Raw genomic sequence first — 16,416 nt, forward strand, 5'->3', positions numbered from 1 at the left:
TTCATATGATGAGATCTATGCTAATTTAAAGTATATTTAAGTTTTAAATATATTTCAAGGCGTGTCATGATAAAAGTCTTAGGTACGAAAAATGCAACTGTTTCATAATTCAAATAACAGTATTGATCCTTATAAGTATTTCTAAAGTAAAAACTTCATGCCTGAACACTGAGTAAATCAAAAAAAAATATTTTTTTATTTATTTATTTATTTATTTTTTATTTATCCTGCATGTATTGAGGAATGCCTGGCTTTCAACTTAAGATTTAAAATTAATGGAGCCTCTTTCATAATACGGTCAATGCATTAATATTTTAATCTGAGACTGATTTTCGGTTAGTTCCCAGAGATGTATTCAGTTAGATGTAATTTAATATGAAATAACAATACTGTACACCATAGTGCAATAAGTTTAACTGGGGGTTTAAAATTCTAGATATCCTACGTCTTTATCGATCGAAGCCGCGAAAGTCCATGTTTTTTTCTTTTAATTATATTTGCAACATTATTCCTTCATTTGATTGTTATATTTAATGTTATCCGTTTGGTTTTAATATGTTTGCATTTATCTTGTTAAGTCCATACCCTTTTTTTAATAACAATGTGTAAAAATTGAAATTCAATTTCATTTCATTCAAATTGAAATCAATAAAAGTCATTTCAATGCCATAAAACATAATAGAAATCGAGACAAAACAGCCTTTCTAAGCTGCTTTATATTCGAACAAAATTATTCAAACACTCGGCCATTGCCAGTAAAATATACTGCAATAATAAAGAAAGAGTAGGTCTAAAGTAATGGATACAGCAGGGATCGAACAACGGACATCTCATATATAAGCCCATCCCATAACCGACTGTGCTACTGCGGATGTAGCCTTTATGATACTAGTCATATACTTCATATTAATTCTCGTAAACTACACTGACAGAACCGGAGTGATTATAGAATTTTTAAATGAGTTCTATGATATATCCATAATTATCAGATCTGTAAAATGACTATGCTAATTAACAGGTGCGTCTATTCCGCTGTATGACGATGACTGTCTAGACACTGAGTCATCGGCTTTGACTTTCCAATTTAAATTACCACTTGCTGGTTATAAAACCTTAAGGTAGTAAACTGATTTATACAAATAACACTGAGCGTCGAAGTAGAATATGCGTGTTTCAATGTCATTTAGTATTACGACAGACATCATGACACTTAACGCTGTGAACATTTTTGTGATTTATGCTGTAGGTAAGTTATTTTAACCTATATTTAGAAAGCGAGATATTGATCACCTTTGCACATAGAAGTAGATATAGTATTAATATTTGCATTATGATAATAATGATATATTTTCCGAAAAATGTACTTCAATTCATGTATGCTAACATGACTTTCATTATCTATTTTATCAAACATACCTGCAAACATGTCGAGCAGTACATAACATGTATATTTATACTCTTAACGCATTCATTGTATTATTTTGTATTGTATTGACTTGTATTAAACATCACTAATGATAACAAAAAATTGATTTAGAATAGAAACATGATCGCATATTCCATGGCAATGATAAAATCTGCATTTAGAGCTCATCAAATAACTGACATTAAACGTCTCCCTTCGCGTTCCTAAAATCGATAAATCGATGCAACCTATAAGAAAACAATCGATTGACCGGTTCAACAGTGTTGTAAAATTGTTGATATTACACGCTTAAAGCAAGTAGAGCACAGGAGTACATATAATTAAGGAAGTTTGTGATTTAAGTTGAGACCCTATTGTTTAAATATAACATACCAAAGGGGATGCTTAACTCGTTCGTGTTGCTTTTACTTGTCACGATTTTCAAAGGTAAGAATCGTCTGCTTGAACTATACATATATTTTCATATTTACAGTGTTACATACATGTAGTATTATAACAAGTAGGTATTTACGCGTATAAAATATATTTATTAGGTATAAACATATGCATACCTTTAAATATATAGTTTAAACACTACCTTTGTAGCTACTTTTACAATATTGCAATTTCATGCGGTGTGTACACTGAATATTGTTTACGTTTTGTGAAGTGTTCGTGTAGTCATATTCAACTGCATATACCGTATAGAAGTGATGCAAGAATATTAAAACAATCATTCTAACACTATCGGATTTTTTTCTAAATAGACAAAGAAGTCCCGAAGCGTGCACTATTCTACATTTTAACACTCACGTGATTTTGTCACTATAGACAAAGAAAGTTAAACTGCCAATAAACACTTATTAGGGACTACAGTGAGTTAGCCAATAATGAGTCACTAGCGAAACTTTTAGTGTTTATGAACGAACGATTTTTAGATTCATATATAAATGTATGATGATTAGAAGTATTTTTATTCCTCTTTCACTGTATACTTCTTGTGAATTCATATTTTGAATGCATCGTGGTGTATTTACCGTTTCCAAACTTCTTGTAAACATGCCAATAGCGGGTCAAATCGGCCATTAGCGGGTCACGTGATATACGTACGGGGGTTTTCTCAAAACATTAATTATCTGTCAAATTCTTCCTTAACCAGGAAAATATTACACAACTATGTGTTACCGCTGAGTATTTAAGTGAAAAGGGTACCAATAAGTAAAGAATCCAAGTGGCAGCTGCATGATTGTGGTAAAAACAATAATGATTGTAATAATTCTGATCTAGATATCTGCTCAATGAATTGTAAATTGTGTAGATAGCATATTTATTTTATTTTCAGGGTTACAGGGGACAAAGCAGCTCATCGAAGCAATTTTTTGCACATTCTATGTAAAATTTCATTAAATTAACTGTAACACAAGTGTCTTGTTGTTAATCAAAAGCTTAAAATGCAGTCTCAAGAAATTTGCATGTTCTTCTATGTGGTCATTATGAGGATACACTTTATAAGAATAACAAACAAAATTGTCAACTGATTTTCTTTTATTGAGTAAACTCTGTGATATAAACAAACAAAATCATAACAAAATACATGTAATGAGGTAAAACAATATTGACTACATCATTTAACAATACTGGCTTGGTTCAACGTCAAACCTAAAGAAAAATCCATGTTATTATTTAAAACAAAATTGACTCGATCATTAAACAATACTGACTTGGTTCAACGTCAAACCTACAAAAACCCATTTAATTATGTAAAACAATATTGCCTTAATATCATTAAACAATATTGACTTGGTTCAACGTCAAACCTAAAAAAAATACATGTAATGATGTTAAACAATATTGACTAGATCTTTAAACAATACTTGCTTGGTTAAAAACATTATGAATTTTTAGTCACTTAAAGGCACATTATGTGTAAGAAAGAATAATAATTCTGTCGAAAGAGCAAAAATGAGTTTAAATATGTTGTAATATGGATTTATATCATGTGAGATGCTTATCATCTGATAAAAATACCTTTGAATATAAAATCATTTGTGATAAAGCAAGTAAATTAATACAAAATACTAATTAACTTTAATTGTACTAAACCTAAGCACAAAGGAAACTGAAAATGGTTCAGAAATATGACCAAAAAGTAACTTCTGGAAACTGCAAAATGGACATTAAAAATAACAAAGCCTTGAAAAATAAAGTGATAGCCTTAAAATAACAAGACTTTGAAAAAAATAATGATAGCATTGTTAGGCTTAATTGGCTTTTACATAGTTGAAAATTTACATACATTTGTATGTTTATTCCTTGTTCAGTGTCATGGCAGGACCTTCTGGGATTTTATCTAGTATTACAGAAAGTTTTTGAAAATTACTCTCAATATCTTGGTGAAATATAATATAGTTGCATGGCAACACAACCCCACCACCTGCAGAACTTGGTGCCGGCCATGGTGGGAAACTCTGAGTGGGCTCACCAGTAACTTCAGCTTCGATATGTCCTTTGTCCATAATGGTACGAAAAAAGCCAGCTATCCCTCGTGGAACATGGCCAATTGGAAGTCCTGCTACATCTCGCAACGTAGCTGGCGTTTTTGGTCAGTGACACTATCATGTAACAATGTTTGGAATGACTCAAGTGGCGGCAGGACACGGCCTACTGAATTTTCGACCCATATATCCTATAGTAAATCCATCACATTTAAGGCTAAATTCTGGACAAAACAAATTCGGTACAGAAACTTCATGACCATTTCTTTAAACACCAATGCAGTCCAAGTAAATTTAGCACAAAAAAATAATACATTAGCCCTTGGAGTTTTTCTGCACTTTTTAATTTCTGTCATCACTATAGAATATTCCAAATAGTAACTGGTGTGTATTCTTGTGCATAGTGCCTCATGAAACCTTCCATCCAGAAATGAAATCCTGCAAAAATACATCAAAAACAACCTTTAAAGTACTCAGAAATGAAACTTCATGTACATAATTACTAAAGATATACTTAAAATATAACTAGTATCAATTAAGATGATATGAAATAGGCCATTTCAAAATTTAAAAGAACTACTTTCTAAACTACAACGGGCTGGGTCTAATTCCGTACCGGGGTGACACCGGCAACCACATCAAGCAGGCATCAGTATCATGGATATTTGTATATTCAGGCTCTACAGTTAGATGTGTTGGGGATGTAATTGATGGTGGTCTAATTTGAAAAGCGTGATACCCTTTGGTATCTGACTTTTTAAGGACCATGGATTGTTCTGAGGTTTCCTGAAAAATAAAACTTATTTCATTAATAAAGGAAAATTAGATTTAACAATAGCTTCATTTATATAAAAAAGTAATCTTAATGAGAATAAGTTAGGAAAAAAGAATAAATAACAGCACAGCATTAAAGCATTTATTTATTTTTTATGTGCTAGCCATGTTTAAAACTATTATTCTTTATTTTTTACCACTGAGGAGGCTGCATTCTGGGCTGGACTACATTGAATACTTTTTCTCTTTCCCTTAGGCATTAGAATCTGAAACAATAAAACAAGTAAACAAATGAGCTTGTCATGTCATGATGTGAGAAATGACAAAGAACAATAACCAAAAGTCTGGGGTGGGGGGTGATTACAAAAATAATCATGCTAGAGTAATAAATCTATCATGTGATGTGTTTGATAATAAGTAACAAACATTTGAATATAAAAGGAGATACCTCAAGAAATGAAGAAATAATAATAATAATAATAATAATAATAATAATAATAATAAGAAGAAAAATTATTAAATTTTAAACAAAATTCTTAGTTCAATGGGGAAATAATTCTGTAAAACAAATGTGTGCTAAAGTAATAAATTTTGTCACATATCCTCTGGGTGATGAAAAACCATGTATTTGAAGTTTTAAGTGGTTAACTTAAAAATAAAGAAGTTACTGTACAGTTAAAAATAATATTTTAGAATCTAGAACAATAATATTTCAATGTTGCGGCAGTTTATACTACATAAAACACCATATTTTAGCATGGACTGCATAATTCACCTGCAATAATAACATAAATAAATTAAATTTTATATTTCTTTGTATACAAACCAAAATTGCTTTAAAAATAGTTTCTAAAACCTGTTTAATAACTTTGAGGCGGTCCCTTCCTGGAAAATTGCATGATCTGCTATTGGACAACGTGATGCAATTTAATTGACCAGCGCTATCACTATAATTCCTCATGCATTTTTTAAACGGCTGCTGCTGCATATAGTTAACATATTGGGCATCAAATACCTACCAGGTTTGATCTTATATCTTTTGGGGTTGTTCAGCAATAAAGCAGCGACTGCAAATTTGTCTTGTTTACTAGCGCAATATTTCGCGACAAACGGAAACGCTTGGTAAAGCATCTGAATGAATCTGATTAGAATTATCCGGATGCTTACATTTTTTCGCTGTCGAAGAGCTAACATCCTAATGCACACGACTGTTAGGTTATAACACTTTTAAGTTCAAAACATTTAGTAAAATAATTTATTACATAACTGACTGACCCGTTATTGGCTATGATCCGCTATTGGCTAACTCACTGTACTTGTATATGCGCTGTTATGTTTTCACCCTCGATTTTATAGTTTACAAAGCATTTTAAAGCAACAAAAAAAAACATTTTTATTTATATTTTCAGTTCGTATAATGATTTCTTTTCATACAATACCGAAATGATATCTCACTGAAACTCATGCCACATATAAGATCCGTATCAGTTAATAAATATTTTGACAAAACGGCGCCAATCCGTAAGCAGCGTAATGACGTCATCCCAAGTAAACAACTCATTCATAAAGAAGCTGATGTATTTCAGACATACAAAAATGATAAATTGGGCACGATGTAAACACAAAACGACGTAAGTTTTTATTGTTGAGAATTTGATAAAATAACGCTTTTTTCTTATTGTTTCTTTTATTTGATAATTTTTATACCTTCCCCAGCAAACACAAGACGTCATACTTACGTCAGATTTAAGTCAGGTTCTGACGTCGGATGACGGTCGGAAAAACGGTTGGATTTGAAAGTTTTTTTGACGTAATAATCTGACGTCAGGTAGACGTCAGAATCTAACCATTATTTAACCTTCTTCTGACCAAAATCTGACCATTATCTAACCATTTTCCGACCTCAATCTGACCATTTTCCGACCTCAATCTGACCATTTTCCGACCTAAATCTAACCAGTTTCTAACCATTTTCCGACCTCAATCTGACCATTTTCCGACCTAAATATTAACCCTTTTCTGCCCTAAATCTGGTCATTTTCTGACCTTCATCTGATCATTCCCCTAATTTTTTTTGTTTCACCACGTCATTAATTTTTTCTGGCTAATCCTGATTTGATCGAATCTAATGTAACTAATTCTATTAAGTAAATTTCCCTCCAATGAAATGTATAACAGAAAATTAAAAGCAAAAATATGTTTTATGCTTTTTTAATTTAAAATAAAAGTTGCAATTTTAAGCTGATACATACAATTGTAGTAAATTCTGCAAGGTTAAATAATTTTCATAAACTAAACAAAATAAAACATAAAATAAGTTAATTACAAAACAAAAAGGGATTACAAAAACAATGACATAAATGAAACTAAGAAAATATGTACAAATATTAAAGAACAAAACAATGTATGCACATTTCTATCAAAGTTTGCCTTATCAAATAAAATAATGAAAATATTATAATTTTAAGAAAAGTTAAAAGATTCTGATAATAATGTTTCAAGCAATTAATGACAGATTTTCAGTATTTTAACTATATTTCTACAAACATTTCTAAAACATTTAGTGCCATTTTGCATATTTTGACCTCCTTTGATAATTGTCAGAAATGTATAAATTGCTGCCTTTTAGTTACTTCACAAAGTTATACTTTTAGATATCCATGAGAATTAGCACGAATTTTGAGGTGTGATGCTTTAAGATATGACCTTCTTTCAGCCGGAGGATATGTAGCGTTTGTAGCGTCCAATAGCGTGTGTGACATCATTTTCACTGAAAAAAAAAAGAAATTTTATAAAACATGTAAAAATAACAAGCAAAAATGTTTTCATGGTTATCTTAACTTAATGAACAATTTTGCCAACTTTTATAAGAGAGCTTTAACAAAAATTAAAAGTAAACATAAAATACTGAACATTTTAAAAAGCCGCTTTTAAACTCCAGTTTAGTATGGATTAAAGTATGTTATAGAATTTTAAAAAAAATCTTACTTTCATATGTTTCTTTTTACATATTCACGTGTTTCCGTCCCTCCGACCTTGAGAGCATGTCCAACACTTTAACTACCTGAAAAGAAAATTATATTCTAACTTATGTATATATTCTACGTTTGAAATTGAACAGTTACGCAAGTCTTAAATATTTCATAGTTTTAAATTAAAGATTTAATGTCGAAATGTCTGGAACCAAAACGTCTTGGGTTATTTGGGACCGGAACGTTTTGGGTTATTTGGGACCGAAACGTCTTGGTCCGAAATGCTCGAAATCGTACAAATTCATTCTCAATTCTCAGACTTTAACTGACAAAAACATCACAGTTTAAGAAACATATGAAAACTAAGCATTCTCTTTGGTAGTACTGAAAGGCATATTATAAACTCTTAACAAGCAGAGTTAAAACATGTCAATTTTAAAAAGATTTATTATTAGACATTATCGCGAATTTGTGTGACATTTTACTTCAGCTGTTCAAATAATGGTAATTAAATTCAAGAGTGCTTGCAATCATGCAATTATTTATCAAATACAAAGTAGAAATAAATCTAAATAAATTGAACTGACCTTTTTGTTCAAGAAAATCTATAATATTCACTTTATCAGTGCATCCCGATTCCTGCCCGAGAGCCAAAACGTAACGCCTACGAATTTGAATTTCCATCCACGTGACTTTAGATTCGAATTATAGGTTAATTATGTTTTCTTTCCCTTTTCTGTCACTATGATTAAATGTTAAAGCACTATTAAAAAACTCATGATTTTGATACATATAATGTACCACAAATGATAATATTATAACGTTAAATGATTGGAACTTGTAAACAGATCTGTGGCTATAAATAGATTTCATAACAATAACACATGTAACTTACCTATATACAGCGCCACCTATATGTTTTATTAGGTTGCAGCGCCGCGATCTTGGTCTGTATTTATATAAGAACATTTCATTTGTAATCCAAATAACATTTGAAAAAAAGTTTAAATGATTACAACAGCGAATAAGGATTATTTTTTGTTATTTTTTTACCTACCGTCAGGACACCGACCAGAACCTGATGTTAGTATGACGTCAAAAAGAAACGTCTATTAGACATCGGTATTTTAACGTCAGATTTACGTCGTATTTTGGTCGCCGACGTCGTGACCAAAATCTAACATTAATCCGACGTTGTTTTAACGTCATGTGTTTGCTGGGTCGCAACAGTAGGGTGCGAATACCGAAACGTGTTATAAGAAAATCGGCACCGGAAGATATATCCGCTTGAAAAATTAATAACATTAGTGATTTTCCTTATTTCATCGTGTAAGAATCGAAATAACATCGGCCTGAGAGGTGTATATCGGCTATTTAACACCGGTTTTGTCGTTTGATGCGAAAAAATTAACCACTCAGGCCTATGGCCTTCGTGGACAATTCCTACGCATCAAAACTTCAAACCGGTGTTAAATAGCCGATATACACCTCTCTGGCCGAGGTTATTTCTTAAACAATGCACTCGCCGTTCTTATTATCTCCCTGCGTTTTTCACATTTAGGGCGCCATTTTGTTTGAAAAATCTGATAAATAAAAAACAATTTTTTGTCGAATTTTGTTGTACAACTGTCTAGAATGAAAGAAAATGGTCTAACTAAGAAAATGAATCCGAACACAAATATCTTTAATTCAGTCGTTAACGCTGTACAGACGTTTAAAGTGTTGTTTACGTGACGTCAAAATGTAGCGCCAAACAGCACGTGCAAAACAAACAAATCAAGTACGCTATTTTAAAGTTGCAAACGAGTTAAGTTTTACATATTTTTCACTTTAAATAGTTTGTATTTAGCTTGAAAAATTATAGAGTGAAATAAAAAAACAAACACAGTTTGATCAAAGTTCGTTATTCTCAAAATGTTTCCACACACTGTAGATTTAACGACCGTTTTTATCAAGCCACTGGATCAGCCTTTAAAGAAGGTTTCTATTGGAAACTCTGAGGCTAAAACAAATTTAACCACCAAACATTAAGTCCAACTTAATAATAATAATTAAATTTTTTTTGACGTGTTAGAATGGAAAAAGATATTAATTCTTCGTACATTATTGTATAATAATGCAAGTTTTTCTTTCAAATGCTTTGTAATTAATCACTCAGGCCTATCGACCTTCGTGATTATATTACTACGCATTTGAACTCAAACCGGGCATTATTCTACAACAATGCACTCAGAATTGATATCTATTTTCTAAATAACATGCAACTGTTGTGTTTTGTTTTTGTGTTGTTACTGTATTTAGTTGTATCTTTTTCTTGTGTTTTACGCCGCACTAACACAGAAAAGCTCATATGGCGAATAACCTGTGAAGGAAGACCTCACCCACAGCGGTGAGAAAAAGTGGATTGAAGTCAGCGACCATGGATGCCACTTTATACAATTGTGTAAACTTGTGCATTATTTAGGAACATTCATAAAGGACCAATATCATTGATGATTTACAAAATACCAAGGAAATGTTTTACAAAAGTATTTGATATTTGATATCTAGTCCATTAATGCAATGCTGCAAGATAGTTATATTATTTATTGAATGAATAAAGTTTAACTTTTATATAGGCTTTAAGATGATTCAGCATAGGCATATATAATTTTCTTTATTGTACGATATTGTACATGTATCAATTTTTACAACGATTCATACAGGTAAATTTCAAGTCAGAGAAAGATAGAATAACAGTCAGCATAGTGTATTATCTTTTAAGAACAATGTGCAAAAAGGGACCCCATTGAGGTTTTTTGTCATGATGGGACTAAGCATATTATTTTCAAGTAAAATGTACCATTTGATGACGGTTTAGACTACTTATCTTTGAGCAAAATTTCAGATCAATCGCGCACTTCAGTTTTCCAGAGTAATTATTCAAAAAGTATAAAAATGACCCAAAATGCTTAAACGCTTTTCACTAAAATCGGGCTAGGAAAAGCATACAAATATAATTTTCAATTTATTACAAAGTATATTTCTTAACTATCTTTGCTGTTTAAAGTGCCCCAGCTAATTTATGTAAGAAACTCAAATGTTATGTTTTAAACCTCAGTGGAGTCCCATTAAGGACCACATATAACATTTATTTTCATCAAGGACAATATATTTCATTAACTTATTAACTCATTGTTGAAAGACACTTGCATGTGATTACAGTGACTTTCTTTTTCAAAACTCGCTGAAATTGCAAAAATGTTGGTGTACATTCATGCATTATTTTTAAGTCACTTAAGATAATATAATGGCAGTTTTTATGGTGCATTACCCGAAATTTGCATTCTATCCGAAATTGACATTTTTATTATTATGGTTACTTTTGAAAATTTGTTTTAATTATTTTTCACACTTGGCTACCGTTTAATATATTTTCACAGGTGACTACGCCAACTATTAAAGTATGGTATATCAGGCTTTGACTCAGTAAAAATAAATTGTAATATTGCATGTATGCATGCCACTAAGTATTCTTTCTTTTTCAAAGTTTTAAGTCTGAATAATTGCTCCAAAACATTTAAACTATAAAAAATCAATTAAGTACAATAAATCTGTAAAATGTATTCTAACTATGTTTCTGTTTAGGGTTCGCACATGCTGCTGTAATAGAAGTAAGTGAACACTCTGCTGTCACTATTACATGCGATCTTAACGTCCAATATCCAACATGGACTGGCCCAGATGGACTAGCAGACCCTCTTACAAGCGGACAAACGATAAATGAAGCGGGCATGGAGTGGGTGAACAATAAAGATATCACGATTGAAAATGCAATGCTAAAACATGACGGCAATTATACGTGTTCAGATAATAATGGTAACACTAAGACCGCTGAAGTTGATGTTCAATGTACGTACACTGATTTATTAGATTTTTTTAAACATTATCCATGCATTTCTAAATACATGTATTTGTTATAGTGAGTTTAACATTTAATGTAAAAGAGTGATTATGCGTTACTCCAAAACAAAAACAAAACATTTGTTTTTTCGGGAAAGGATTTACACCACTTCTGCAAATGTGTGAAAAAGCAAAACTTTAATTTATTTTGCGCAACATTGCAACAATATAATTTTTTAAACTAACTTGATGATATTGCAAAAAAAAAACCTTGCGATATAGTAGTTTCACCCTGTTCTTTTATATCTTTTTTCAGACTTTTCAGCTTCGGCCGATATATCTGTTGCTTCACCACAGAATAGAACAGCAGTGTTTACTTGTGAATGTCATAGTAACCCACCTTGTAAAATAGTTCCTCATGTTTTTTCGCACAGCGTGCCTGATAGTGCGCCTACTCACACAATATTCAATCCTTGCGAACCAGTAAGTTCCGCTTCATTGAAATGTTATATCATGGAGAATCTGAATTGCGCTTTGTACTTAATTATAAGCAAAGTATTCCTTTATCTTTTTATATATATTTTTAAATATGTTGCTTTTTCTAAACAAAATGGATCGAGATTCAATCAAACCAAGTCTGCAATTTCCATGTGATTTGGCTGTGGTTCATGCTTCCTAGGGGTCACTTTTTTCCAGATATTTAATGTTAAATTACTTTTGGAAATTAGTCAAACCAGAAATTAATTGATAGATCGCGTCTAGCTGCATTATAAAATGCACTATAGATTTGAAATACAAGTTGAAAATATATCTAGAAGTTATATAGCAATAACCAAAGTGTACAGAACATGTACGCGTAACAACTCGTTTTGAAATAACTTTTCACCACGTTTCTTAAAATGATTGAAGCTAGGTACTACATAAAAAGATTAAAGGTAACATTATAAACAAAGCTTCATTTGTAGTTTATTAGTTTCAACTTAACAAAATGAATGTTAGATCTCCTTTTTTCTATAAAGTTCATTGAAGTATCAACGTCAATTCCAAGATTTCACCTTTGGCAGTTTAAGCTTGTCACGACAATATCATACATACGTATATAATTGTATATCAGGTCATCATACGAACTACCGTTGAAATTTCAAGAAAATTCTAGGACTTAACTTTGCTTTACAAATAACAGGAATAAAGAGTTAAACATTACAAGTCAAAATTATGTTCGATAAATATCTAATATCAAACTTGTTTCCTGTACAAGTGATGCAGCACCCGCTAGCATGCGATTACTAAACTCTCCGATTGCAATCTCTGAGCTCATAGTTTGCCCTTATAATATTTATTTTTTTTTATTAGAAAAGAGTTATTGTTTCGTGTTCGTAATTTAGTGTCTAAACAAATACGCGACGTGACATAATTAATACATACTTTGTGACATGACTTGTGAATCGATGATTATTTTGATGCTGTAGACAGATACGATATGTATGCAATGCATGCTCGAAATTCGGGCGCATTAAGTCAAAATCTATCTCCACAGAGCATTAAAAAACACAAATTATATATATGTGCTTTGAAAACTAATACTCCAATATTTTACATAGGATCCAACTCGTCAAAATCGAATGAAGTGTAGCACTATTGCAACATTAGGAATGGCAAAAAAATATAACGGTCTCCAACAAAACAGTTGCAAGTTCTCGTACAAAGGCACCGAGAACTTCAGGACGATATCTCCAAAAAATAAATTCTACTGTAAGTCAGGTGTTGATATAACCTTTTTATTAAACATGCTCGGAGACATTCAGAGTTTCTGATGTCAATTTTACTTGAAACCTTATATTCTAAATGGTTTTAGCAGGACCATAATTTGTGGCGATTATCTAACGTTTATCTCATCAGCCTCTTATACAGACAATGATGAAGTTTTAAATATCAAATTATTATTAAAAGCTATATAATTATAATGAACTTTTTTCAAATTCGAAACAGGGCACGCCCATTGTACAAATCCAATAGGTTGTTGCTAAAATTGCTCAAATTATAACACATGTTTTATTCAAGATTTGCGTTTCTTTCGGCTTACATTTATACAAATAGCATACACGGAGTCTTGGACTGATAAACTTTATTTGTAAATGCGAGAGTTTGTCATGATAGAATAGATATAATTATTATGGAAAATAATTTTGAAATGAAATGAAACGATGTTACACATTTCCACTTTCAGTCCCACCGACATATGTCAACATAACTGGAGAGAAAGATGGTAACATCGTGACCCTGAACTGTACAACCGATTCGTCGAATCCAGTAGCTGTGTTAAGCTGGTATAAGGGGGAGAAAGATGTAGCCTCAGATAACTTTAGGATCATAAGCAACTATCAAAAAGTCATTGTTGACGCGGATTATCATGGTAAAAATAAAACGCAATCTCTCGATATCAACGTAGATAATGTAAAGGATGGAGAGAAGGCTTTCTGTTGTGCGGAACAAGTGCAAACCGAGATCTGTGAATCTTTTCTATTAACACCATTTAGAGAAACATGTGAGTATCAAAAGAACCTTGCAATCCCAATCAATTCAATATTCAACGGATATATGTTACCAAAGTCAGTAAGGCATACATCTATTGTCTATGTTGTCTATGATTTACTTGTGGATAAGAATTCCTAGTGTCATTTCTTTAAGTACTTAGTCACTAGCGTATACCTTTCTTAAATTAAGAATTGTAAGCCACTGCTCGGAAGGTCATATTTGACTTAAATTATTAATAAATATATTTATTTTACATCCCGATACATCTTTCGATGACTTAAAACATTGCCTGTGATGGTATGATGAAGAAGAAAGTGTTATCTTTTTTAGCTGAGAACATGGTCAATGTATTATTTCTCTGATAAAGAATATAATTATCACGTATTTAAATATACGATTGTACATGTAAACCTAATGTTACATTATCGAAAACGATATGAAGCCCTCCGAAGGATTGAAATTTAAGTTTACATCTTACGTTATCACAAATTCAATGGGATGATACACTAACAAACTTGTATGTTTTCTTCTTTTACAGCTGGTGGTCACAGTTTTACAGGCTGGATGACTATGATTATTGCTGGCGTCGCTGTCGCAATCATCTGAGGAAATGCCATTACGTTTTCTTTTTAAAAATATCATGAATTGACAATAACATAAATGAACTATCATCATTTATTCATATGTTCATGACTTTATTTCCATCAATTTATATTCTAAACCCAATGTATCTCTATTATTTCCATTTTAGATATAGCGATATATTATGTTGATGCAGATTTTGTAATTGATGCAATTTATATAAGCAAGTTAATAAATATATATAACATTGTAATATCGTACATTATTTCATTTGTTTAGATAAATCATTTGTATGTTAATAGTTGTAAGGGTGTATTTTGCTTAAATATATTTTATATGAATAATGAAAATATCCAATGTCAACAACTTTGTTAACAGCTATTTAGTAAGCTTTACTTGGAATATACAATTTTCTTTATTAAAATTTCTGGATTTGTACATGTACCAACATGGTGTTCTCAAAAACTGCCTACTTCTTTTAAGGAATTACGTAAAACAGAGACCTAGGACATAACAGAATATAGCCTGCAATCAAACCAAGCAAGTGCTAAAGTTAATAACTCTACATAACTTTGATTTTGTATTATCCCCCCTTTGGATAAATAATATTGCTCTTTAAAAGTACTGATATAATTTTATTAACATATTACACAGTGATAGAGATAAGGATCTACATGTAAAATGCAACCGTGCCTAAGGTTTTTTTTCTTTTTAAATTATGTCCCTTTATACTACTTTTAATGCTTTTTATACTTTTGATAATGATTTATATCCTTTATTTATTTAGCGATGTGCTACATATTTTAAAGAAACATATCCTAATGGTCTTGTTTGGTCATGTGGGTCAAAGTCAAGGTCATTGATGATTAAACTAATGGTTTTTACTTTGTTGTCCATGCACCCTTGTCTATTATAATAACTATCTATTGTACAATGTTTATCAACCTGCAACGTTTCGGGTGTTTAACTCCTTTTCCTCATGACAAACAAACACCCAAACAAACAAACAAGAACAAAAACACACACAAAACAAACAAATAAGTATATAAAACAACAAAATAAGATGCATTCTATTAGGTAAATAAACATCTTTTTCATTAAATTGATCTTCCAATCTTATTCGTTTTTACAGTGAATGGGTCATCAGTCCAATTTTCCAAATGTGTCTTTTGCCAATAGTTGATATACCCTTTTCTCTAATTAAAACATTACAACAGTAAGCATTACATTGTTTATTTACATCAAGAGATATAAGTCCACTTGTAATGTTAAAGTTTATGTACTTCGGAACCGTTGTAACTATTACATGGATCAGTGCACTTCAGAATAGGTAAGTCATGTCTGTATGGATAGTGCAGTTACACTTATTGCCCCACAGGCGCGGAGCTATTTGTGTTTACTATTTCTTTTTTTGTCCATGGGCCCGGATTTTATCAATTACTCCCTTCGATTTACAGCTTAAAATAAATTCGGATTCATGTCATATTAATGAATGAGAACCAACCGGAAAGCAATTCTGCTGTACATGAATTCGAAAGCTATAATTATCTGTATATAAATAAATGTTCTGATTTTTGACACTTAGGTTATAAATTTGTTTTTCCCTTTTTAGTAGAACATGAAATTATAAGTTGCTACCTTTTGAATTACATTTACACACAGTATTTCAAGTATACTTTTAGTGATTGACTTTGTCAATATAAAGAAGATTTCAGGCATAAGACTTTAATAATTTTGCTTTTGATAACTATTCTTAGTTTAGATTTATGAA

At 31.2% G+C, this 16,416-nt stretch overlaps 1 protein-coding gene across 4 annotated transcripts; it reads left to right on the plus strand.

Annotated features, from left to right (window-relative positions):
* The first annotated feature begins 1,087 nt into the window (after nt 1–1,087).
* LOC132714908 (uncharacterized) lies at nt 1,088–15,675 on the plus strand. 4 transcript variants are annotated; one of them, XM_060697827.1, is made up of 6 exons: nt 1,088–1,246; nt 11,274–11,537; nt 11,845–12,011; nt 13,130–13,280; nt 13,756–14,073; nt 14,602–15,675. In XM_060697827.1, exons 1-6 carry the CDS (start codon nt 1,165–1,167, stop codon nt 14,667–14,669), a joined length of 1,050 nt encoding a protein of 349 aa, XP_060553810.1. In that variant the 5' UTR covers nt 1,088–1,164; the 3' UTR covers nt 14,670–15,675. The 4 variants fall into 4 exon arrangements, with proteins under 4 accessions (XP_060553810.1, XP_060553813.1, XP_060553811.1 ...); XM_060697830.1 differs by having other exon boundaries at nt 1,119–1,242; XM_060697828.1 differs by lacking the exon at nt 1,088–1,246 and adding an exon at nt 1,696–1,852.
* Nucleotides 15,676–16,416: the final 741 nt, after the last annotated feature.

Source organism: Ruditapes philippinarum, unplaced genomic scaffold, assembly GCF_026571515.1.
Source record: "Ruditapes philippinarum isolate M1 unplaced genomic scaffold, ASM2657151v2 ctg633_1_1_1_1, whole genome shotgun sequence".
Classification (NCBI taxonomy): domain Eukaryota; kingdom Metazoa; phylum Mollusca; class Bivalvia; order Venerida; family Veneridae; genus Ruditapes; species Ruditapes philippinarum.

Excerpts from the sequence above, each read along its gene's own strand:
- LOC132714908 (XM_060697827.1), top strand. The coding sequence starts at position 1,165 with ATGCGTGTTTCAATGTCATTTAGTATTACGACAGACATCATGACACTT. Across the intron at positions 11,538-11,844 it reads CGCTGAAGTTGATGTTCAAT|ACTTTTCAGCTTCGGCCGAT; the intron begins GTACGTACACTG and ends ATCTTTTTTCAG. Across the intron at positions 14,074-14,601 it reads AACACCATTTAGAGAAACAT|CTGGTGGTCACAGTTTTACA; the intron begins GTGAGTATCAAA and ends CTTCTTTTACAG.